The 23568-nt window shown below is 35.8% G+C and overlaps 5 protein-coding genes across 9 annotated transcripts; 2 read left to right on the top strand and 3 right to left on the bottom strand.

Moving 5' to 3' along the window:
- The first annotated feature begins 540 nt into the window (after positions 1-540).
- Positions 541-4758, top strand: LOC132168899 (uncharacterized). Of its 2 annotated transcripts, none has more exons than XM_059579985.1 (5): positions 541-665; positions 854-1067; positions 1990-2078; positions 3139-3237; positions 4351-4758. In XM_059579985.1, exons 2-5 carry the CDS (start codon positions 878-880, stop codon positions 4594-4596), a joined length of 624 nt encoding a protein of 207 aa, XP_059435968.1. In that variant the 5' UTR covers positions 541-665; positions 854-877; the 3' UTR covers positions 4597-4758. The 2 variants fall into 2 exon arrangements, with proteins under 2 accessions (XP_059435968.1, XP_059435969.1); XM_059579986.1 differs by having other exon boundaries at positions 543-654.
- Positions 4759-5733: 975 nt separating this feature from the next.
- LOC132168896 (protein RKD5-like) lies at positions 5734-8979 on the top strand. Of its 2 annotated transcripts, none has more exons than XM_059579983.1 (5): positions 5734-5893; positions 6063-6312; positions 7086-7309; positions 7605-7822; positions 8418-8979. In XM_059579983.1, exons 1-5 carry the CDS (start codon positions 5830-5832, stop codon positions 8619-8621), a joined length of 960 nt encoding a protein of 319 aa, XP_059435966.1. In that variant the 5' UTR covers positions 5734-5829; the 3' UTR covers positions 8622-8979. The 2 variants fall into 2 exon arrangements, with proteins under 2 accessions (XP_059435966.1, XP_059435965.1); XM_059579982.1 differs by having other exon boundaries at positions 7590-7822.
- Positions 8980-9092: 113 nt separating this feature from the next.
- Positions 9093-11322, bottom strand: LOC132168897 (uncharacterized). The gene is made up of 2 exons (XM_059579984.1): positions 11131-11322; positions 9093-10028 (listed from the first exon to the last, which is right to left on the bottom strand). The coding sequence occupies exons 1-2, from the start codon at positions 11145-11147 to the stop codon at positions 9251-9253; spliced, it is 795 nt and encodes a 264-aa protein (XP_059435967.1). The 5' UTR covers positions 11148-11322; the 3' UTR covers positions 9093-9250.
- Positions 11323-13504: 2182 nt separating this feature from the next.
- On the bottom strand, positions 13505-14572 carry LOC132172923 (serine/threonine-protein kinase ZRK1-like). Its single transcript, XM_059584482.1, has one exon. The coding sequence runs from the start codon at positions 14555-14557 to the stop codon at positions 13532-13534; it is 1026 nt and encodes a 341-aa protein (XP_059440465.1). The 5' UTR covers positions 14558-14572; the 3' UTR covers positions 13505-13531.
- Positions 14573-15261: 689 nt separating this feature from the next.
- On the bottom strand, positions 15262-19767 carry LOC132171258 (protein GET1-like). Of its 3 annotated transcripts, XM_059582529.1 has the most exons (7): positions 19565-19765; positions 18766-18845; positions 17730-17800; positions 17151-17221; positions 16979-17060; positions 16043-16092; positions 15262-15525 (listed from the first exon to the last, which is right to left on the bottom strand). In XM_059582529.1, the coding sequence occupies exons 1-7, from the start codon at positions 19673-19675 to the stop codon at positions 15457-15459; spliced, it is 534 nt and encodes a 177-aa protein (XP_059438512.1). In that variant the 5' UTR covers positions 19676-19765; the 3' UTR covers positions 15262-15456. The 3 variants fall into 3 exon arrangements, with proteins under 3 accessions (XP_059438512.1, XP_059438514.1, XP_059438513.1); XM_059582531.1 differs by lacking the exon at positions 17151-17221 and having other exon boundaries at positions 17725-17800; positions 19565-19767; XM_059582530.1 differs by lacking the exon at positions 17151-17221.
- Positions 19768-23568: the final 3801 nt, after the last annotated feature.

The following is a 23568-nucleotide window of genomic DNA, read 5'->3' as shown; positions in this document are numbered from 1 at the left end:
TTAGATGAAAAGGTAGTTGACTGGCAAACTCTGGTAATTATTATCTCTGTGGCACATCTGTCCTTTGCACCTCTCTATATATATGTGCTTTAGCCTTGATTATGTAATTGAGTATTGAAAGAGGAATTGATTCGTCTTGCTTATGTGCTTGTTCATTGGATTGAAGTGCGTGATAGATGCTTCTGACTGAATTGCCAAATTTTTTTTTTTTAATTCTTTATTTTTTGAAAAAATATATATTTTTTAAATAAAAATTTTAATTAGGTAGCCACTTTATTACTGATGATGTGGCCACTTATGTCAAGTGACGAATTTTAATTGGTCCATGTGTCAGTTACCCTTGTTAAGTCAACTAGATCAATTTGGTCTTTATCAAAATCACATATACATTTTGTGATAAAAATTAAACTACTAAAAGAGAAAAAATAAATAAAAAAATAAAACCATTTGGGGTGTTAGGTGTTTAACCCTTAAATTTAAACCACTAAAAAAACTGCCAAAAAAAAAAATATATTGTAATTTTATAACACTCGCAACAAAACATCCAGATTGAAGTTAGGGTTTTTTTTCACTCTCTCTCGTCCCTTTCTCACTCGCGGCTGTCGACACGCCGGTCGGGTTTCGTCTTGAGTATCGGATCGAGTCTCGAAGGAGGTGTGGTGCAGGTCCTTTTCCCACTGCCCTATTTGGTTTATGTGTGTTCTGTCTGTTTTCTGATGTTGTTTCGAATGATATTTGGCTCATAGCTTCTTCAATCCTAAAATGATATTTGTTTCGAATTATATTTTGTATCGTTGTGAGTTTACACGTAAGGTCCAAAGCTAAATTCGAGATACTGGTTTGCCCTATGCAGTAACGTGATATTTTAGTGAGTCCAATGGATGTTGATCGTCCGAGAGAGCTATCGGCGGAGGCTCTGGGAGTACTGAGAGAAGGCATTCATCTGGTCTTGTCTCGTTGGTGGGCGCTCCAAATGGCCGTCCAGAACGAGTGGGGCGGCCCTCACTCGGGCCAAGTGGCTGACCAGCTCGCCTACGATATCGCCTCCTGGTTTACTCAGTCCAGAGGTACTCTTTAAGTATGCTTTTTTTTTTTTAGTACGAGAATTTTGGGTTAAATTAGAATTTTTATGCACTAAATCTCACATTATATGTACCGAAAATGAAAATTTGTGTACTAAATGCCATTGTTTGCTGCACTTGATTGGGTTTTATTGTTGAAATTAGCAAATTAGTGCTTAGAATGGGATATAATTGGAGTTCTATCGACGAAATCACAAACCTTTTGCCTTTTGTGAGTATTTTTTTGGTGGGAATGAAGTTTTGAGTGGTAGAGATCCTGATGTTGTGGTAGATGAGAGAATCGGTATTTCTTTTTGCCTATTATATTCATGTTTAATGGACTTTTATGACCTAAATGGAAGGTTTTTTCTAATAAATCTATGTAGTAGTTTTGTAGGCAATTAGGCTTTTGAGTTTTATGTCTTTGGGAATTCATTGAGGTTTGATTTTTTTTTTTTTGGGTTTAATGTTGTAATTGTTTTGGGGCCACACTCGCTGGCACAGCCGAACTCTTCCCCAATCTGTGTGAAATGGGTGCTTTGCATGGGTATGAAATGGCCTTGCCTTGAGTTTCTCATGATTTTTTTTTTTTTTTTTTTTAAAAAAAAGGTGTTGTGTTTATTTGTTTCAAATATGCTTGTCCTGTTTTGTTTTGTTTATTTTTATCTGTTTAGTTTTTTGTTCAATTGACTTTGCAAAGCAAACTAAGGATTGATAGGGGCTCTTACTATATGAATTTGCTTGTTTTATGATCTAAATGATTTTATATTTAAGTTTTGTGACTCGTTGCACTTTATTCTGGATGTAATTGATGTTTGATTTGTTTAAGATGTGGATGAGGAAACATTGGTCTCTAATCTTCACATTGAATTGTGATTTCAATTCTTTTCCTGATATAGCTTTTTTTTTTCTTGTTTGTTTTCCCCAGAGCCGCTTTATATAGATGATTTAGAACATATGCTTCAACAAGCTCTTGAGTCTCTCAATACCTTGGCTGAGGACGGCAGCGTTGAGGAGGTATGCCTTCTTGCCATTTTTTTTGCCTAGATTTCGTGAGATCATGGTAGTTCTTTGATCGCATCTCTTCCTCCCCTAGCAAAGGGTGGAATCTTTTCTTTAGTATTCACTCCTGGTAGTACCTTACATAAAAACGCCTATCATGTGTAGTGCTTCTTTATGAAACTTAAAAATTACAAATACACCTATATTTCTTCTGACGGTATTATTTATCAGCTTTCTGATGTACCTTTATTTGAGATATTGGAATTTTTTGGCTGAAGGATTGTGACTTTTAAAGATTTTTTTATTAGTAGTAGCTTAAGGTTAATGACTTCATAGAGGGTTTTTAATTGATATAATATAAGAAAGAATGGGAGTTAGCAGCCTAGGGACTTTGGATAGTACTTATAAATATTGTTTTTAATGTTTGGCTTAAGTGAGGCCTTATTGTGCCTGGATTTTGTATGTGCTCAGAATTCAAAGAAAAGTGAAAGAAGAAGGATGAAATGAATTTTGATGTAGTCTCACCATCATAGAATTGATGGTATGCTGAACATTTCATTTACCAAAGTTCATAATATTCTTCAGAAGCCTTGCTTTTGTAGACGCAAAATCTTAATAAGAGATGGGAAAATTAAAAATTACTAACTAGAGAGGGAAAATACTTCCTTATAATTAAGAAAGATTCAAAGAAAGCTAAAAAAATTCAGTCCTTAAACTATGTTGGTTTTGAAATGTTCTTGAACAGAGACAGCAATCACTGGTTCTGCAGTTTTGCTCAATTAATTTTAGGGAAAATGCTTCTGTTGTTTGTGGAGTGCAAATGCCTAACAAACTAAATTTTTTAGGTTTAAGTACATGCAAATTATTAATATCAAATTAACGATCTTTAGAAATTTAAACCTGGTTTTGGTAATTTATCATTGACCTTGCTTCTTTAGGCAGTTTTGATCAATTGGTCATGATTTTTGCTGTTTGAATGCCATTTTATTATATGCTTCTGTTATCTGATTAATTTTTCAAATGAGGGTAATCTGTCTTGTTGGTTTTTGTGTTTTTGCATTCTCATACCACACAGGTAGCTGAAAAATTGATGATTATGCATGAAGAATGTTTGGAAGGGAATTTCAAGTCTATTGAAAGCCTAAGGAAAGTTTCGGTTCCTCATGTCAGACAGGTATTCATATATCAAACTCTTGGCCTAAATCATGTCCACTTCCTAAATCAAGTTCCTTAAATTTATATGATGGTCAGATCATATAAATTGGGACAGTAGTGGTAGTATATAATATAACAAGATTTTAAATATATAATTTCTATATTATATATAACAAATTTTTGCCAATGACCTTGGGCCAAATGGCACCTCCATATAAAAATAATGGGGGTGGTGGTGACGTCAGGGGTTCAAGTTTTATGGATTGCATTAGTTACTTATAAAAACACAATGGGCTGTCTATAGGAAGGAAATTGCACTTTCTTTTTTTTGCTGCACTATTATGTTAAAAAGCTATAAAGATAGTATGGGGGGTTTGGACCTAGCGGATGATCCTTTTAAGGTTAAGAGAAGTAGTGCCTTCTGTGGTGTAAGATCTGCTAGAGAATTTTCAAATGGCTCTGCCTTACAATATTAGACAACCTATTATGCTGCGTGGTGAGAGTATTATTTCCTGTTTCAATTAGAAGGTTTGGTTAAGAAATGCCAGATTCTACCAAGTATACAATTGGAACCTGATTCATCGTCTTATTATTATTATTTTGGATTTTGTTGTAAGAGTCTCTGCAGTGCCGTCGATGGCTTATTTTACTTTGTCGAAAGCTGAACAGTAATATTAATAGTGTTTCCAGAGAATCCCCAAGAGAGTTGATAAAAACTTAAGCCCTTAACCCCGGGGGAGAGGTTGGTTAGAGCGGTAAGGATTTTGGTCTTGGTAACATTCTCATCAGGTATAATGGCCAAATTTTCTTGAGTGCAAACATATTCTTAGGGCCTTGCCCACCAGCAAAACCAAAGTCTTACCGGATCCGTGTAAAGGGAGCGCTTTGCATGGGTCTGGGGTTTACCTGACAAGGGTGAGTACATGAAACAACCTTCCTTTGGAAGGGTTTCCCTTTTTTTTTTTTCTTTTTTTTTGAAGTTGATAAATACTTAAGCTTTTTTATGTAAGAGAATTTATAATTGTTAGGTCTGGCATGTGAGCCATTATGTTGCAAGTGTTGCAGTCAATGGTATGATGTTTTGTCAAATTTTAGATTTATAATTATCTCATTATTTTCGATTCTATACCAGGTTGTGAATGATGATGATGACGACAGCGACAATGATGTTAGCAGAAATGATGCGAACAAGAATGATGATTTGTCGAATATGATGCCGGATGATTCATCAAATATGGTGCTTGATGCGCCAGAGTCGCTGTCAAATTCAAGTTCTATAGATATGCCAGTCAATGAACCTAGACCCAAGTTGGCAACTGAAGCAGAAGATGGATGGGTCCAAGTTGGACGCAGACGAAATAGGGGTAAAAGAAATTAGGTTGAGACTATGTACCGCAAATCTCTTCTTCCTTGCTACCCCCGCACCCGAAATAGTATGAATGTGTTCTTAGTCGCGTTATAATTATTGTAAAAATTTTGGTTTGCGTTATACTGGCTTCGTTTTACAATATGCTTTATGGGAACGAGCAGCTTGAAATGATTGAAACTCGCCACCAACTTATGAGGTTCTTTTATGTTCCCTCTATTTTAAATTAAATGGACAGAACTTTGTTTTTCTCTGTCCTTTTGCTGAAGAAAAAAGAAAAAAGAAAAAATCTGTTCTTTTGATTTACTATCTGGCAGATCACGTGGTCTAGGATGGACTGAAATGAAATATTTTGACAGGCTCTTTAGAGTCCCTCCACTCCCATTTTGACAGCATTTCCATTCATTAATTGGCTCTACCTTTTATTTTTAAAATTTATCGTTCAATAGTATGTGAGACTTAACGTGAATTTCACATATTTAATAATAAATTTTTTCATGTAAAAGAGACGATCATTTCTCAAAAAACTTATTAAGGAAATCAACTATAACAAATGCCTCGGGTGCATGCTTGATAAGTGGTGCGAAAAGTCAGAATGGATAATAAAAAGTGAGATCAGATTCTGTCGTTTACTGAAACGACCGTTGGAGACTTGGAGTAAAGTTCCGTTGGTTGGTGTGATTAGGTACTGTTTGGTTGGCTAAATTTTCATGAAAACCCAACACTTCAAGCAATTTAGTTCTAAAAGGGAAATTAATTAAATTATTTTATTTTAAATTTAATTTATAGCATTATATTACTAACAAGGAATGAGAACAACCCTTGTTATTTATTAGTTGATTGATTTTTTTGAGACAACTTATTTCAAAAGCTTAAATTAATAAGAAATTATCTAATTTAATTATTTTAAGTTATATTCATATACTCACTTTCAAGTGTGGTTTCAAACTCTTAATTAATAGGTGATGATTAAATCGTAAAAATATTTAAATGAAATAGAAGGAAAATACTGAAGATAGGGTTTAAATTCAATACTTGTGTTATGATATAATATTAAATTACAACTTCTGGTAAAAGCTTTAGCTAATAAAAATGATTATTTAATTTATATATTCTAAACAAAACCAACCAAAAAAAACATGATGCAAACTTGTTAGAAAACGCGGCTGCTTCATCGGCCTTTTCACTTTTCCGAATGGTTCCTTGAAGCACTTGTTTTTCAATGATCAACTTCTATTCTTCCCCATGGATTCTTCTCAAACCCATGTATTAAGAGCTCTCTTAATCTTTCAAAGCACCATTAATGAAGGTAGCCGAACCCCCTTGCTTTTCCGAAGTGCGCAGTTGTCTGTTAATTCTTCTTTTTCTTGTTCCAAAAAAAAAAAAAAAAAGAATTCAATGTCGTATTTTCTTACAGATTTGAAGCTACCATTTTGAATCATTTTTTTTTTTCTCCTGATTTATCATTTTTTGTTCAGAGTTGATCAGGAGTTTGCATGTGTACCGATCGGAGGATGGGAAGGAAAATGAAGTTGAGAGGGAGTTTTTGTTCTCGCCCAGTGGATCGTACACGGAAATGGAAGCTAACCCAGCTCTCATATCGCTTAAGTTTCGGGTTTCCGAAGTGTTTGAAGGACTTGTGAAGGGTTTTTGGGTTTGCATTTTTGCATTTCATGCCGATCGCCCACCTCTTTCTTCATGCATTCCTTCTCTACTCTCAATCTCCAGGTACCCTGGCCTCCGAATTCTCTCTCTCTCTCTCTCTCTCTCTTTTTTTTTTTTTTTTTTTTTTTTTTTAAAGATAAATTTTATTATCTGTCTGAATTTGAGGGTTATTGATTGAATTAACTTAATGGGTTACTGTTTGATTTTTATGATATACACTATAGGATGATTAATTTTTGACTTGGGCATGCAAGGACTGGTGTTTGTTAGATAAGATAAGCCGATGATGTTACTGATTGAATAAAAGTCCATAGAAATAGAATGATGCATTTTAATCAAAAACCTCACTCTTTGGTGTCATAATTATTGTGCTATAGCTAGTCTCAGATCATGTGCCATAGATTCTTGCTTTTCCTTAAAACACTTTCCCAATAGGCTTTCCCTTTTGTTGGCCTTTCTTCTAATAGGCTGTTTGGGCAGGAAAATAAGCAAAGTGGTAGCCATATATGGACCCAAATCTATTTCAAGCCATCACTTTTTGCCTTTTTATCTCTTCTGAAGCCATGCCTTCAGATAAATAGCTGTACTGATTACATTGCTGGAAGTCACACTCTCAGTAAAGCAGCAGAGTTGTCTGCCATAAATGTTTCATGATTTCTTTTTCTTTTCTTTTCTTTTTTTAATTTTTCAAAATTTAGAAGTAGTGGAGATGCTTGCATATGAAATTTATGGTCACCCTGTTTCTCCTTGGTGATACTTGATGTTCTGATGCATTCTCTCTCTTTTTGTTACAAATTGTTGAGGCTTGGACCTAACTTTCTTTTTAAATTACTCAGAAATCCCAATCTGAAGTCAGTACCAACATTGGCAGATGATCTTGAAATTATTTTTCAGTTGGGCTGCAGAATGGGCGACAAAGAGCCATCAAAATTTCCAATGAAGGAGAGTGATGATACTTACCATCAATCAAGAAAAAGTATGCCCGCGCTTCATCAGGATCTGAACTGTCTTCCCATGTCTGAACTATCTGAAGATCAACAAAAGGAACCCTGTTCACCAGGTTTAATGCATGTGCTCTCTGCCTTGTGTAAAACATCAAAAGAACTAACTTTCTACATGATGTTTATCATTGACTAGCTTCTTTCTGCAATTGTGTTGTTGACTCCATTCAGCTCCTTTGTGAAACGGGTTGTTTTATAGGATTCAGTTTCGATGTCCGAGGTTATGTTGGAAGAAACAACAATTCCTCTCTGGACAATAATGGATAATGTTTCATTTAATTCTTGCATTTTGAGTTTAGAAATTGACTGAATTCTTCAAATTTGATACCTTATAGATAGGATGGAAGATTGCAGGTATTGCAGAGAGTAAGAAAAAGAGGGCGGCCAGTGAAGATGTTGCAAGAATTGCTCTACCCGATCTGGCCAAGTATTTCGATCTTCCAATCGTTGAAGCTTCGAGAAATTTGAAAGTCGGACTTACAGTTCTCAAGAAAAAATGTAGAGAATTTGGTATTGCTCGTTGGCCACATAGGAAGATCAAATCCCTCGACAGTCTCATTCAAGATCTACAGGTCTTTTCTCTTTCCCCTTCTTAATATTTTAACTTTTGCTGCACCAAGTCATCCTAAACAATTTTCCTCACCCCTTTAAAAGGTGGAAGGATGTGCATGGTGAGTAATGATATGCATTACCATCCCCTAATTCCTTCAAAGCCTATGTGGCGTGACCCTCGTAGCATTTTGTGCATTGAGATTGGTTTTATGGTAGGAGGTACCATGCCATTTGGGGATGGGGAAAGTAATGAATAGAATTAATCTGTGCATGGCATACGGGCCGACTTTTTCTCACAACATTATATTAAGCTTTTCTAGATTCCAGGTTTGCAACTTAGAAATTAATTGAATTTGATGTTATAGTCCTAGGAGCATTTAGTATTTTAACTATCCACTTTTATTATTCAATTTAAAATAATTTTTTTAATCTATTTTCAGTATTCCCAAAGAGGAGAGGAAATAAGATATATGTTTTTAATTCTTACATGGTTGAATTGTTCAATAGTACACCTGCATATGTTAATCAGCATGCATGCGCTCGAGTGTGCGAGCACTTCCACAAACACATCTGAAAATTATACATGCACAGCTGTTAATCGAGCATCATTTATAGGAAGAGGCAAAACGCCAACAGCAGGAGAATGAGGCTGCAGCCATGGCAGTGGCAAAAAGGCAAAGGATGCTGGAGAGAGAAAAAGAAACTATAGAGAGAAAACCCTTCATAGAGTTGAGAAGTGAGACCAAGAGATTCAGGCAAGATGTTTTCAAAAGGAGGCACAGAGCTAGAGCTCTTAGAAATCATGGTCCATCAGCCTAAAGCAATAAAGGTAGAGACTAACAAAGTACATATCAGAAGAGTAGGAGCAAGAACAAACCATATTTAATTTGTATAAAAGTTGGCTTTCTATTGGCACAGTTGTGCTTCCTATTGTGGTCTTTCCCTATCTTTTGTGGTTTGCCACCATATGTGCGTTTACATGAGATTTTCAGCTCACTTTTTCTCTCTTTTTTCCCCCTTTTCTTGCCCCTATTGCATGTTTTATATGCGTTGGACTTTCATTTGGGTTGAACCTGTTCCACTGGTCAAGCATGAACTCAGTATCAACCCAAGTGCCCAACCCAGACAAAGAAGCAAATCTGTTAACGGCAGCGGTCACCCATAAGCATAATATCGATCCTGAGTACCTTCGCATTAACTAAAATTCAGAAGTCACGAAATAACAGAAAAGTCAATCAATGTTCTACGCACAAAACCTAGAAAGTCATAACACCAAAATGCACATAGAGATTGAAAGGAACATGCACATCTCATTGTTCTACGCACAAAACCTAGAAAGTTAATAACACCAAAATGCACCTACAGATTGAAAGGAACATGCACATCTCATTGGAACACCAAAAATAGATCACAATATCAGCATTAAATTCCCTGGCCAGAGTGCCTGATCACTGCCTAGATCTCGACTCAGCCCGTCTTGCTTCATCTGGTGTTGAAGGGAACAACTCCACGTATCTAGATCCAATTGTCATCTTATCCTTGCACATTGCTTTCTTAGCCTCCTCTGAAGAAGCAAACTCTACATATGCTTCTCCAGTAGCTTTCCCATCCGGGCGACACGCAATGTGTACCCTTTCTTCTATGAGCTTGAAATCCCGGAAAAAATCAACAATTTCAGCTTTCTTTGCAGAGAATGGGAGACCACGCATCTTCAATATTTCAGTGTATTCCAGCTGCTCCTTATCACTGAACCTCTTTGATCGAGATGGAGGAGGGCTTCCATGGTAGTCATTATCGTAAATTCCTTCATAGTTTACCTCTGCAGCAACAGCATTGTAATAATCCTGCCTCTTGCATCTGAAAACTTCCACGTACCTCCGACCCATGTTCTGTCGATCTCTCTGTATAGCAAACTCAACCTGCATGGATCCGGCAAAGACAACAAAGGCTTCTCCTGAGAACCGCCCACTCTTGTTAACCAGCAAAACATCCACGATGTCCAGTCCAGCAAAGAATTTGAAAATGTCAATGTCGGTGCAGTTGAAGGGAAGCCCCCTGAGCCGAACCACTGGAAAGGGAGGGGGCTGAAAGCCACCACCAAAGCCGTAAGGTTGAAAGCCACTTGTGCTGCTGCTCACTGCGAAGTAGGGATTGGATTCCATCATTCTTTGTCTCTTTGAGCCGACCTCGTACCCGTCCGAAACCCCCCCGCTTCCCAACATTGCCCTTCAATTATAAATACCCACAAAAGAAAAGAAAAAAAATCCCCCACTAAACCTGTTAATAAAACCAAACCCAACCCACGATTCCCTGACACCTAACTCTTTATCACTACATTTTTAATCCTCAAACAAAATTATGCTAGCTCTCTTTAAAACAACCAACATATAAAGTTATAAACCCCACACACTCATCAAAACATAAGTTTGCAAAAGCAATGAAAAATCAAGCCTCTACAAAACAATACTTAGCAGTGACACATCATCATTAAAGCATGACATACGCAAATTGAACACGTCGACAATAATTATACATTACAAAGAGCTAAAAAGTAATGAATTAATCAGGTGAGTAAAAGAAATAAAAGAAGTTCACTTCCTAAGCTAATCAACTCCCACAGTTTGCTAATAGCACATCCTAACTTCAATAGTAAGTATTACCAGCAAAATGGAAAATTAAGAAAGGAACACATAGCATACACCAACAATTATAAGAGAATAAGATATTCTGTTCAAAAACTAGGCGCTAAACCAGTCGCTAACTCCTCCCTAGATGAGATGCTACATGGAGAAAGATTAAGTTCACATTTGCCAAAAAAGACTGAATTACTTTTTTTTTTTTTTTTTTTTTTTTTTATAATTAAAAAGTCAGTGTGCAAAATTATTAATAAATTATTTTGAGACCTAAGACTTCTAAATTGCAATAATGCATGAAACACCGCCGGACGATAAACATATCCCACTGTCAAGAAGGGTTATAATTTTACGCTGATTTTTCTAATTTGCATAACTTTTCAGGAAATCAAACCAAAAATCATGATTTTTAATTGACCAAATACCAAGCGGTTAAAATCCAGACAAAATTTTCTATTCTTTTTATTTCTATTGAGAAAATGAACCTAAAACCAAAGGTTTCTATTACCTCAAATTCAGTTTCTAATTCATAAAACTAAATCATCAAAAGCCCTAAATCCCATCCATCATCATTATCAAACAACGAATTTACGGCTTTGACATAGCAAACGACAACACGAAGAAAAACAATCGCGAGAAACAGACAGAAAATTATACAAACGAAGCATCGAAGAGATCAGATTTTATCAACTTACCCTCTCGATCCGTACATGGCTACGACGCTTTATTGGGCCTTCCGGAAGCGTTCGATTCTCTGAAGAAGAAAAAAGAAGACCTGAATGTTGAAGAAAGCAAAACCCTAACAGAACGTCGTCGTATAGGGAATGGAAGAAAAACCCCAACTCTCAATCAATAGGCCAGTGCCAGTCCGTCCCTTCTGTGATATTTATTTCGTTCTCGTTTTGTTCCAAATTGAGCTTGCTTATAATTACTGAAATATCCTTGGAGTCAATCAGGACAACTCATTATAGAAGCATATGCTATTTTCGCAAATGTTTTTATTTTACAAAAATATGAATTTAAATCCATTATTTGCGATTTCAGATATTTGCTTAATTTAATTTTTTTAAGATAAATGTATTTTTTGTCAATGTGTTTTGAGGTTTTGACAAAATAGTTTTCTAAATTTTAAAAACGGGTTCCTACAATCCTACTTTTAGAAAAGTTAACAAAATTTATTAATGTGTCGGGTTAGCATCAATCATAATGTAATATAAATCATTTACAAACAAAATATTAAAATTATAAAATATATATAAAAAAGAAAAAGTAATGAATAGGGGTGAAATTTAAAACCACCTGACTGCAACCACTAACCGCTAACTGTCTAACCACTTTGAAAGTAATTAGTAAAAATCGCTAACCGGTTATGCAGTTGCGGTTAGTAGGTTTTGAAAATCTGCTATCCGGTTTCTTAAAATATATATATATATATATTATATATATATATATAAATATATAAATAAATAATATGTAATGTATAACAACATTGTATTGTAGTGGTAAGTGTTCCTTCAGGCCACATAGGTGGTTGGGGTTCGATCCGCTGCAATGTTGATTAAATTTCATTTTTAATATTTTTACTTACGTAAAAAATATATTATATAATATAAATCTTAAGGTGAAACAACATCGTTTTCTGTTTCCTCTCCCATTTCTGTGTTTGTTAGGCAATTACCACAAAGAACCAGAACAAGGAGATTAAAATTCAAACATAGAAGAAGAGGACTGCCCCACATACTGGAGAGGAAACAACCGCTTTTTGGACTGCCCCACACCAGGAGATCCCGCATGACGGAAGCCTCTCGAACTAATTCTTAAACACACCCACTTATCAATCTCACCCTCATCGCCGAAAATCCACCATAAATCCCGACGAAAATTATCAGAAACTCCCAGATTCGGAGATTCCTACTTGTTCACATCAAGATTATATAAGGAAAACACTAAAAACTATCTCTCTCTCTGAATCCGTGTGTGTGCTTTCTCTTTCTCACCTGTTTTTTGGTGTGCTTTTTGAGTTTTTGTGCTTGACCTCATCTCCCTCTATCTCACTATTCTTGTATATTCACATCACACTCTTAACCTCATCTCTCTCCATCTGTGTGACGATTTTGATGCATTTTGGCCGTCATATGATAACTATTGAAGCGTGAAGCCTATGCTTTGGCCTTGGGTAAGCTTCTGCACCGGAGGAAGTTAGGATGCTTTGTTAAAAACATGCTTGTCCCACATCGAGAAAAGCTACGAAGACTCCTCTTCAAAATATCGAGAAAATTTTTTCTTTTTTTTTTTTAGAAAAAAAAAAAAAAAAAATTTGCACGGGCGTGCCACGCACGCTGCGTGTTGTGAATCAGTGCTCCCAAATATCTATAAATTGAAGGGCCCTTGTTACGTGGGTAAGGCGTGGGCCAACTAACGAGAGTTACAAATATGCCCTTGATTCTCAGCTAATTGACTTGGCTAAGCTGGCTCAATTGTTAAGCTGGCTGAACTGCTAACTGGTTTAATTAACTGCTAATCAGGTGGTTAATTGCTTAGTAGTTATTGGAGGTGGTTAGTAAATTTTATTAATTACTTAGGTGGTTACGGTTAGTGATTTTAGCTACTAACAAATTTTATTAATTATTTAGGCGGTTAGTGATTTTAGCTACTAACTGCTAATCATAATTGTCTTTTTACTCCTAGCAATGAAGAAGAAGAATGGTGAAGGATTGTCGTTTGATAGGGAGAGCCATAAATTGATCCATATTAGATGATTGATGATTACATAAGAAGTTGGATAGACCAATTTAGAATATAATCAATGAAGAAGAATGATGAAGGATTGTTTCCGATTTATGATTTGCAAGGGAGAGCAATAAATGCATCCATATTATTATTATTATTATTTGAAGTGAAATTGATCCATATTAGATCATTGATGTTTACATGGAAAAATTACATAAACAATAAAAATAAAGGATGGACAATCTAAACAGAAAACCCATCAACTAACATTACATGTTTGAAATGAGACTTCTTATATCAGCTACTTAAAATATATATATATATAATACATTAATGGATATGAAAAATAGCATTCATTATTCATAATCAAGGCATGAACCTTTCGATCCGCCTGAGTTGTTTTGTAACATCGACCATTGTTGGCCTCATCTCTGGATTTTCATCCATACATCTCAAGAAAAGCACCCGTACTGCTTGCAATTGCTTCTCCACACTAGCTCCTCCTTCCTCTGCTAGGATTGCAGGATCCACCATCTCACTTATAGTGCACTTTCTTATGTAATTAACCAAGCCATCTTCATGAGTAGTTGGTTGGGGAACATAACTACGTTGTCCTGTTGAAAGCACTAAAAGAAGCATACCGAAGCTGTAGACATCAGTCTTCTCCGTTGCCTTGCTTGTAGCTAAATAGTTGGGGCATAAGAAGCCGTTGCTCCCAACTACCTTATCTTCTATGTGAGTTTCACCTTCAGGAATTTGTATGGAAAGTGAAAAATCAGCCAGTTTGGGAACGTTATGTTGGTCTAAGAATATATTCCCCGGTTTAATATCCCTGTGAATGATGGGTCTAGAGAAGGCAGTATGGATATATGCAATTGCATGAGCAATTTCCCTTGCAATCTTTAACCTGATTTCCCATGCCATGGGAGGATTTTCCCGTGGATATCCGTGAATATCACATTGATAAAGTCGATTGGAAAGGAATCCATTCTCAGAAAATTCAAAAACTAAAGTAGGAAGTTGAGTCTCAAGGCAGCATCCCACCAGCCGAAGAACATTTTTGTGAGAGCTCATCTTTGCAGCCATGGCTATATCAGTGAAGGAGTTTTGAAATGTCGAGTCTTCTTCATACTTCTTAATGGAAACAATTCGGCCGTTGAGAGAGCCCCTGTACCATGTGTACCATCGGTTGACTTGTAGAACATAGCGCTGATCGTAGTTATTCGTTGCACGCCTGAGCTCTTCATATGAGAAGCTACGGATAGGAATAGGCTTGCCGTCGCAAGCGGCAACCAACTTCTCCAGTAGCACACCTCCATTCTTTACAAACGCCTTCTTTCTCTCTCCTTTGGACCCACCCAACTTGCGAATCCCAAAAAGTTTTATAGCCATTCCGTTAGTAAATAATCAATCTCAGCTGGAATTAGACGATGACATAAACTTTAATACCCTTTCCCAGCCGGCCGCGAGAGCAGAGGAAATTTCGTCGGAAAAAAGAGGAACCATCATTGCAATTTCCGTGGGTCAACAACCTTTGGTTGGGCGGAATGTTCTACGCGGAAAGTCTCTATTGTTTATACATTTCAAAAACAATTGCGTATGAAATAGCGCCACAAGTAATAAAATTATCTATCGACTATTTTATATATTATTTTAATATCCACTTGTAACTCGTGCTTTGTTTAATCCCGGAACATTCCAACTTTGAAAATGTTATTAACACAAGTATCCCTACCATGTTAGCAAAGTAAGATACTTATAGAATTAAAATATGGTTCTCGTCTCCTAAACAAAGATTTTTGAATTAAGATTTCTTATTTGAGCGTTCATTTAAAATAAATGGTCCAAATCGCCACAACACATAAGAAAGAGGGAAACAAAATGAGTAACTTACAAGCACAAGGGTCACCTGCAAGCCACTAGGTCGGCAAATCACTCTCTTTGGCCACTGAGATTGTTCAACCACTCTTTAGTAGCCGGGTTGAGAGTGGCCGAACCCAATTCAATGAAGGATGCAGCATTCGGTTTGCCCATAGCAATGATGTGATCTCATACTTGTTTCATGTATATTTAGACTATTTATCTGGGGCTGTGTCTATGGCCTTTTACTAGAGGCTAATTTATTATTTACTACACTCTCTGGATTTACATGCAGGCCAAATAACTAAAAAACAAAATAATGTACATCGTTACAGGAAATGGTTATGAAATTGTTTTCCTTCCTCGAAATTCAGAAAACAAATATTATATCTTTTCTGAGTGAGAAGATAGTAATCACCATAATCCTTTTTCTACTTGGAGAGTCGACAAACAAATTTGCTTACTCTGGTGGATATTATTAACCAAGGTATTATCCCAACCTGCAGTTACATTAGGAGACCAATCAGAAGCAATATTAGGAAGCCAATATGCACTAGAATACAAGCTCTCTCTCTCTCTCTCTCTCTCTCTCTCCCCTTTTGTCCCATCAAAGAATAAGACCCTAAACCTTTTAGGACTAGGTCCAAAGAAGATGGTTCTAAGAGCATTACGAGATTACGTAGCTCCATAAAGTACATGATTTCAAGCCCTAGGAGAGATGTTCATCCCAGTACATCGATCAATGGTTACCACACAATAACACCCACTTCATAGCTTTTACTGTTATCAGGTTGCACCAAGTGTGTTATTTCTTGATAAATAAATTTCCACGTAATTTTTCTACAAGACTTAAATCAATTTAAGATACACTACAGCCGGTATAGGAAGTGAGGCTCAGCCCACCCATTTCTCAATAGATGACTAGTATAACAAATTTCCCATTCTCCACATAGGGCTTCTCTTATAGAGGATATAAGCAAATAATAAGAGGAGAAAAAAAGTTAAAAGGCTATTTACCATAACATTGTTGTTTAAGGTACCCCCAGCCCTCCAAGATAACACCCTCCCTGCAAAGAAAAATAAAAAGCAGACACATCAATAGAAAATACGACAGGAATAGTCTGGATAGTTTGAATCATGCCTACCGGTGGAAGGACATTTGGAAAGTACAGCATAATTTTATTAGCTAAATTTTTTTTAAACAGAATGGTGTGGGTGAAAATGAAAATCTACATAAAATTTGCAGCCCATGTTGATAATAGGTATTGTCTTGCGGGGGTTAACGGGGGGGAATACCCACTTAATACCTGGTTCTGCACCTACCACCTGTTGTTTGTCTACTTAGTCCATTCTTATATTAGGATCTATTTGTTTCGGAGTAAAATGCTTTCTAACGTAAAAAGTTTTCAGCTGAAAACATTTTCTGGAAAATTACAAATTTTTTTTTTTATATTCAACAATCTCCTTGAAAATGTTTTCCTGAAAAAAAAAAAAAAAAAAAAAAAATTCTGCTGTTTGGTTTGCATTGAAAATGTTATCCATGAAAATATTTGCCGTTGGTAGGAGTGGCTCCAACAAAGGGTTGGTGCCCTGCCAGAGGGGGCTGATGCCTGGTGTGTGTCATAGTGTGGGTGTTCACTAGACGGGAAGATTTGAAGAGAGAGTTGTGTGACAGAAAATGTTTTACGCCTTAAAAAAATATAAACCATTTTACAGAAAAGATAGGGTGTATTACGGTATACCGAATTTTTTAACAGTTGACCGTGTTTTCCAAGCGAAACCAAACACCGGGAAATGTTGAAAATGTTTTACCAAAAACGTTTTACGTCGAAACAAAAGGAGTCTTGGTTTAGAAAAGCATGTAATAAGCTGATCAATAACTACAAGTATACAGAGCAAAACTGCAGGGGCATAAGCAAACATAGTAAAATGATTAAGGGCAAGAAGCATTACCAAAGGGTTGCACAAGTTGATGAGATATGGTGGCCACGGGAACCCTCCAAAACCAGCAAATGAGCACAAAATAAGTCAAAACCTACAAGACACGAACAAATCAATAAACTCTTTGGAACTCAACCAAAGGAACAAGATAACTTGACAAAACCTCAAAATACTCTAAAATCACCTTAGAAAGAAACAGAACTTTCAGGTACAAATCATATGACATTTTCATTTCCTTGCTCTCTGATTCTTGATCTGGAAATCAATGAAGTGTCAGAAGCATCCATTTATATGGGGGAAAATAAACTAAAACTAGAACAATAAAACAAATTAATAGAACCGCATAATTTCAAACCTGGAAGACATGGATGGCAGAAAAGAAAGCAGCAGGAATTAATAATTTCAATAGAAATAGGAAATAAACAGATAAAGCCCAAAAACATCCACAAAGAGGATCTCCTAAGGTTTTTTTTTTTATATATATATATATATATATTAAGGTTTGCATAATGGCAGTGTGAAAGCTACATTAGACATAAATGAATTATTTGAATAACAGTTGACACAATAAATCTAAAGGAAGCTAGTAGGCTGAAAACTCAAGACAATGAACCGCATAACCACTAAGCAGCAAATAATTGCCATAATAGCACAATTGATCATTCAACAAATTAAAATCAATACAACTTTATAAAGTGTACATGCTGACAAGTCCTAAAATGAGTAAATATATGTGAATGAGTTGAGCTGCAAATTGCCTCACAATTTGCAAGTTCCTTCTCCTTGGCAGCTGCTAACCTCCTAAGTTTTGTAGCTTGTGCGAATGTTGATGGCCTGCAATCAACAAAGAAGCAAATCATATGGTCATGTTGGTATTTAAGACAGACTCTTGGAAAGGTAAATTGATATTTACGACCAAAATATTCCATTAAGTTACACCATAGATGTTGCAAGCATGCTTGTGGGACTGCTTATGTTTAGGAAAAAGCGCAGGTGATTAATTTATTTAAAATTGTTTCATCAAAGACAATTTTGAAATAACCAGAGAGAAAGAGAGGGGGATAGAATGTCCTATTCAGGTAAGAATATTATAGTTGTCAGTCTAAATTCTTTCAATGAGATCAATAGTATTAATCAACATAATTAGATTGCTCAATTCACCCTAAATAGATACCCAACAAGCATAATTTCTTTTTAAAAGCAGATTTAATTCTAGACATAATCTACTACTACTTTAGGGTCCTCATTGGGCAGCACGGTTTAAGTGCATTACAAGTTTTTGGAATAATTACAAAAATCGCATGACACATCGATATCCACTAATGGTTAAACATCACAAAATTTTGTTTTAGGCTTAATCCGAGTTTTGATATTAGTGCCCCTACTAAGGGTGCAAAAATAGACGAACAAACTCCACCCACAAGAGAAAGGCAATGCAAGGATGATTAGAAGTGTTACATCCCAATGGCAACAATGTCAATCATGACAAAGGTACAAGCAGCAGGTCCCAAATATGACACAAATTTTAGATTTAATTTGAGCCAGCATTTACTATCCATGAGACATTTCAAAGTACAGCTGTCAATTAACACAAATTAAACCCAAATTTAAACAGCACATGCTTAAGGTTTTTCAGGCAAACATACAACTAAACCCAAAGCAAATCATATCAAATAGGAAGATACTAACATTGCAAAAACATGAGTGTAAATGCCCATGAATAAGACAAACTTCCATATGATGGATTTGGATGGAGAGGTGAGGGAAGACACTTCACATAAACCTCTAGAATCACTCACTCTGACAAGGAGCTCGCTTCTTTCAGTAGTTGATTTATCTCTCCACGCAACTGGATTACTACTGTACTCTTGGATCCTTTCTGAAAAAGAAACCACATGACCTAATAAGAGTTTATTTAAGAATGGGCAACTTAAGTAGAAATCAACTTCATGTGCCTCACTGCCGATATTATACTAAGAATAATAAATTTCAATTACTCAAAGAAATTTACAACCTTAAAAATATATATCCCTGATATCCAATACAGGAGTAATCTCTTGTTCCTGTACAACAGATAATTATGGCATGGGGAACGAGCAGACCAAAATCTTTCCCTGAGAAGACCAACATACAATTATTGCAGTTAACAACCATTATATATATATACGTCTTTCTATTTATCCATCAATCGATCTATCTATGAATCCATCAACCGTAATTTTTTAATGCTCGATCTTTCAAAAAATTACAAAATAACCTAAGATTCATAGTCTGAGTTTCATTTAAGCTTTTCTGTTAACAGTATATTTTGGTTTAAGGCGAATTTCGAAAAATAAGGATATAAAATCAACCAATTTTAGAACAACATTCAATCCTATACAATTCAAAATGTGCCACAGATTCATACAAACTATAAAGTATCACAATCGATCAACTACTATACTTATCAAAAAAACTACACTGATTCCTAAGCAATAATGCGACACCACCTCCACTCGCAATCGTATTCCAACTCACAGAAATCACACGACAATATTTGACTCTTCAATTTATTAGCGCACAGGAATCGAATGAAGCTCGGAATTTATCGGAACGTACCTTTTTTAAGTGTTCGAGCCACCTGGAGAGGAGGTGGAAGCTGATGACGATCATGAAGATTAGAGGAGCTGCGAGCGAGCCTCGGTGTTTTAGGGTGTCTTCTCCTCCCATCTCTGTCTCTGTCTCTGTCTCTCTGTCTCTCTCTCGCGCGCGCGCGCGAGATCCTTCGTTGCTCTCGGCGTGTCAAAGGAGCGTGGCGAGCAAACCGGTTAAATGCTTGGGCCGAGCCGTAACTGAACTCTCATGGAGCGGGTTAGCAACGGTTAAGGAGTCCAAGGCTTGGCTAGAAGCCCGGTCCGTCTACAATGCAGATTTTTGGGGCTGAGGTGTGAGACAAACGTGATCAACTCAAATCTACAAAAAAAAAAAAAAAAAAAAAATGTTAGGGGTACAAAATCTTTTACCAAGAAGAAAGGTTTACCAAATTGTTGTATAGCATATTCGCAAGTCCTGTTGTTTATCTCATTAAAGGAATTGGCTTAAGACCAAACCTTAAAATCATAAAAGAATTTATTATCTTTGATCTGTTAAAAGATGGTTGCTTGTCAAATAGAAGCGATGGTTGCTTGTCAAATAGAAGCGTATGTCATTTCACTTGTTTTCATTAATTGATCAAGTAGGAATAATAATAATAATAATCCGAAGAGTTAAATCGAAATTACTATTCATTTTATTCCACTTAGGGCAAGTAACTTGACTCCTCAAGAAGTACAATGCTTTATGAATCAAGTTTTTATTTTTTCTTAGAAAAAATATTGCCCTGTCTTTCAATGTGAAATTTGTTCTTGCATCTGTCGGTGATTGATGAAGGCTTTTGCAACTGAATCTTCATTTGGAGGGTGACACACACAATGGGCAAGTTTGCATTGGCATGGGTTAGGGCAGCCTAGCTCTGGTGTGCATGGAATTACTACAACATTCCTTGCATCTGCTATAAATTGAAAATCTGCAGCCACCACATTTGGGGATTAAGAAACAGACAATTTCAATTATATTTCAACAACTAATCTATTTCTTCTCACATATTTTATGATGTGAAATATATGGATCCAATTAATGGTGAACAATAAAACAATTGAAATGAGAATTTCTTATTAGAGGCAATGACCAAGAGCGTAACCAAGAAAGCCAGTTTGAGTGAAGACTTCTCCATATCTTTCGGCTTGTTGAGTACAAGTATAACTTATGATGGATATAGTGTTATAATTCTGCACTTTGAGTAGCTTTATCTACTACCTTACAGTTATATAGGTGAAACCATGTGATCTAAAAAGGTTAGAAAATTTGACATACCAAATTTGGATTTTGATATTAATACCCCCATATCCAAAAGTTATTGCCAATAAGAGGATATTTAAATCGTTTGATGGAATTTGAATTTCAGGAAAATATCCTTCTAACCTAGTCTTAATTATTTTGTTGTATTATTACAGCCTCAATTACTAACCTTTTATGGTCTTATTTACGGACTGGGATCCATTTGGATTGAAGGGGATCCAGTCATTGTAAATGCAGGAGCATAATTGGCCCAAAAAAAAAAAAAAAATTAGGGACAATTATGCCCCTGTAATAACAAGGAATGAACCGAAGAAGATTCAAACGCCTTATTTACACATTCTGTCCCATTTAGAAAAGGCTATTATTGTGCTATCAACCCTTCCAAAATAATGAATTTTTCTTAATAGGTAAAAGTTGATTTGGTGTGGATGTGCATTTTGGTAAAAGTCATGGGGTCCTTTTTGTTTCATTCTTTTATCTCAAATTTTGTCTAATCACAATATTTTTATTCCAAATTGTAGAAATAGTTAAAAAAATAATAATAATAATTCCAACATAATAATTTTTACAAGCTTTGTCGAATCACATTCCAAGGTTCCTATAGATATTTAGTGGACCCACCACCAATTTTATCAGAATAAAAGTATAAAATATTTTCTAAAAAATATAAAGGTCACATTTCCTTGATAATTGCCCAGGTGAACTTTGGTCTTTGGAGTGGGCCTCGTGGCTCACAGGAACAAGACACAAAACATATTATATATATATATGTACATTGCACGATCTTGTCAATAAAGTGATTGATGGGGACCAAGCAGAACAATACGTACATTACTGCATGCATAATGGGCCAACCGAGCCAGTTGTATTATACTCTATCCCTTATCCATTTCTTTCTTGTGATGCATCATTTTTTTGGGTCTACTTGGTCCCCACATAGCCCCTTGCTTATTTCGCTAATAATTTTTATAGGCTGATGACCTATAAGAGTTGGTCGAGGAAATTGGGGGATAGTGATAGTCTAATATACCCGACCACTTAATGCCCATAAGGCCTGTTGTCTCGAAGTTCCTTGGGTCTCGATGGCAATTGGAATTATTCATTGTCAAAAGAGCCCATAAGGCCCGTCTACTGAATAGCTCACTGGCTTATCAAAGAGATTATGGACAATAGTTATAGTCTTATAGACCAAAGAATAGCAAGACCATAATATATACTTTATACTATGATAGGATGCATCATAATCAATTTTCATCTCCACACTTGTAAAAGTAAATACATATGTGATATAATAATTTTACATGTAAAAGCAAAATGTAAAACAAAACAAACCAAGATGAAAAACTTGTGAACATAATATTTTCTAGGGGTGAAACTCAGCTAAAGCAACCACTCAACATTTATTATCTATAAATAGGATGGGTTAGCCGGAAGCAAATGCACAACTTGGTGCAAGCCTATGTGCAATATAGCTGGCTTTTTAGCTATGTTAGTTTATTAAAGTTTAAAATTTATATAAGCAAGTTTTTTGGCCCATATGCAAGCTAGCTGGCTTTTTAGCCCAGTTTGAGTACTTGTGAGTTTACGCTTGCCCGAGGAACTTTCTTTGATGAGTTTAGCTAAGCCCATTTTTTTTTTTAAAAAAAAAAAAAAAACCGGTTAACTGCTAACTGGGCGATTAACTGCCTAGCAGTTAGTAGAGGTGATTAATAAATTTTAATAACTACTTAAGCGGTTGCAGTTAGTGGTTTTAGCCATTAACCGCTAACTAGAACCGCCTTTTCACCCTTAATATTTTTCACGAGCTTTCACTTAGGTCTACTTTTATAGTTTGTGGTCAATTTTAATTGAAATTGAATTCGTTAAAATTGAGATGTATCTAGTAAACAAGACTCAAAGGATTCTATTATAATTTCATCGAGTTCAATTCTAAATAAAACTAACTAGACTCAAACCTAATCCTTTTGGCACAACCATATCTCCATGCTCCACTAGGATTGTAAAAGAAAGAACATCTCATTCAAAATCTAGATAATTGAAGGTTCCATAGTTATCACATTTTGTAAGAGGAGTAATGCTATTCTTGGTGGCGGCCCACTAGATGTTTATGATAGTTATTTTTTGAGAAGTATTTAGATTTGTTTTTTAAAAAGAATTTTGTTGGTTGTTTTGAAAAGTATGTTAGTTGTGGGGTACATTTAAAAATTTATTTGGATAACTAACATTTAAGAAGAATTTATAGAACCCAAAACCAATTTAAAATTTTTGCCAAGTTGTTCCATGTCATTATCCTCAAACCTTGCGTGGGCAAAATGAAATCCCAGAAACAGTCCAATTATAAATATCAAGCCAGCAATTTGGCATAATTAACCTTCAAGGCAATAATATCAGCAAGCAGAAACGTCAATCAGTCTGGGTGAGGTGAAGCGTATTTTACTGTGGTCCTTGATGAGTCCCAACTACCACCCCTTGGGAGAGTCGTAGAATAAAAGGGCTAAATTTGTCTTTCCAGGCACAAAGAAGCCCACGTGACTAGTCCGTGAGTTGAGCCAGCGATCTTTTAGAAGAAACACACAAGAAAGCACAAACAAGCAAAACAAAGAAAGCAAAGGGAAAGCCAATAGAACGAGAGCACAGGTATAGACACGGATAGATGAGGTGGCAAAAGATTTTTGAAATCCCGCCTAAACCCGGACTTCAATTCGTTCGTGATTCAATTTTAATTT

The sequence above is a fragment of the Corylus avellana genome, chromosome ca2 (genome assembly GCF_901000735.1).
Source record: "Corylus avellana chromosome ca2, CavTom2PMs-1.0".
Lineage (NCBI taxonomy): Eukaryota > Viridiplantae > Streptophyta > Magnoliopsida > Fagales > Betulaceae > Corylus > Corylus avellana.
This window is presented reverse-complemented; position numbering and strand designations above follow the sequence as displayed.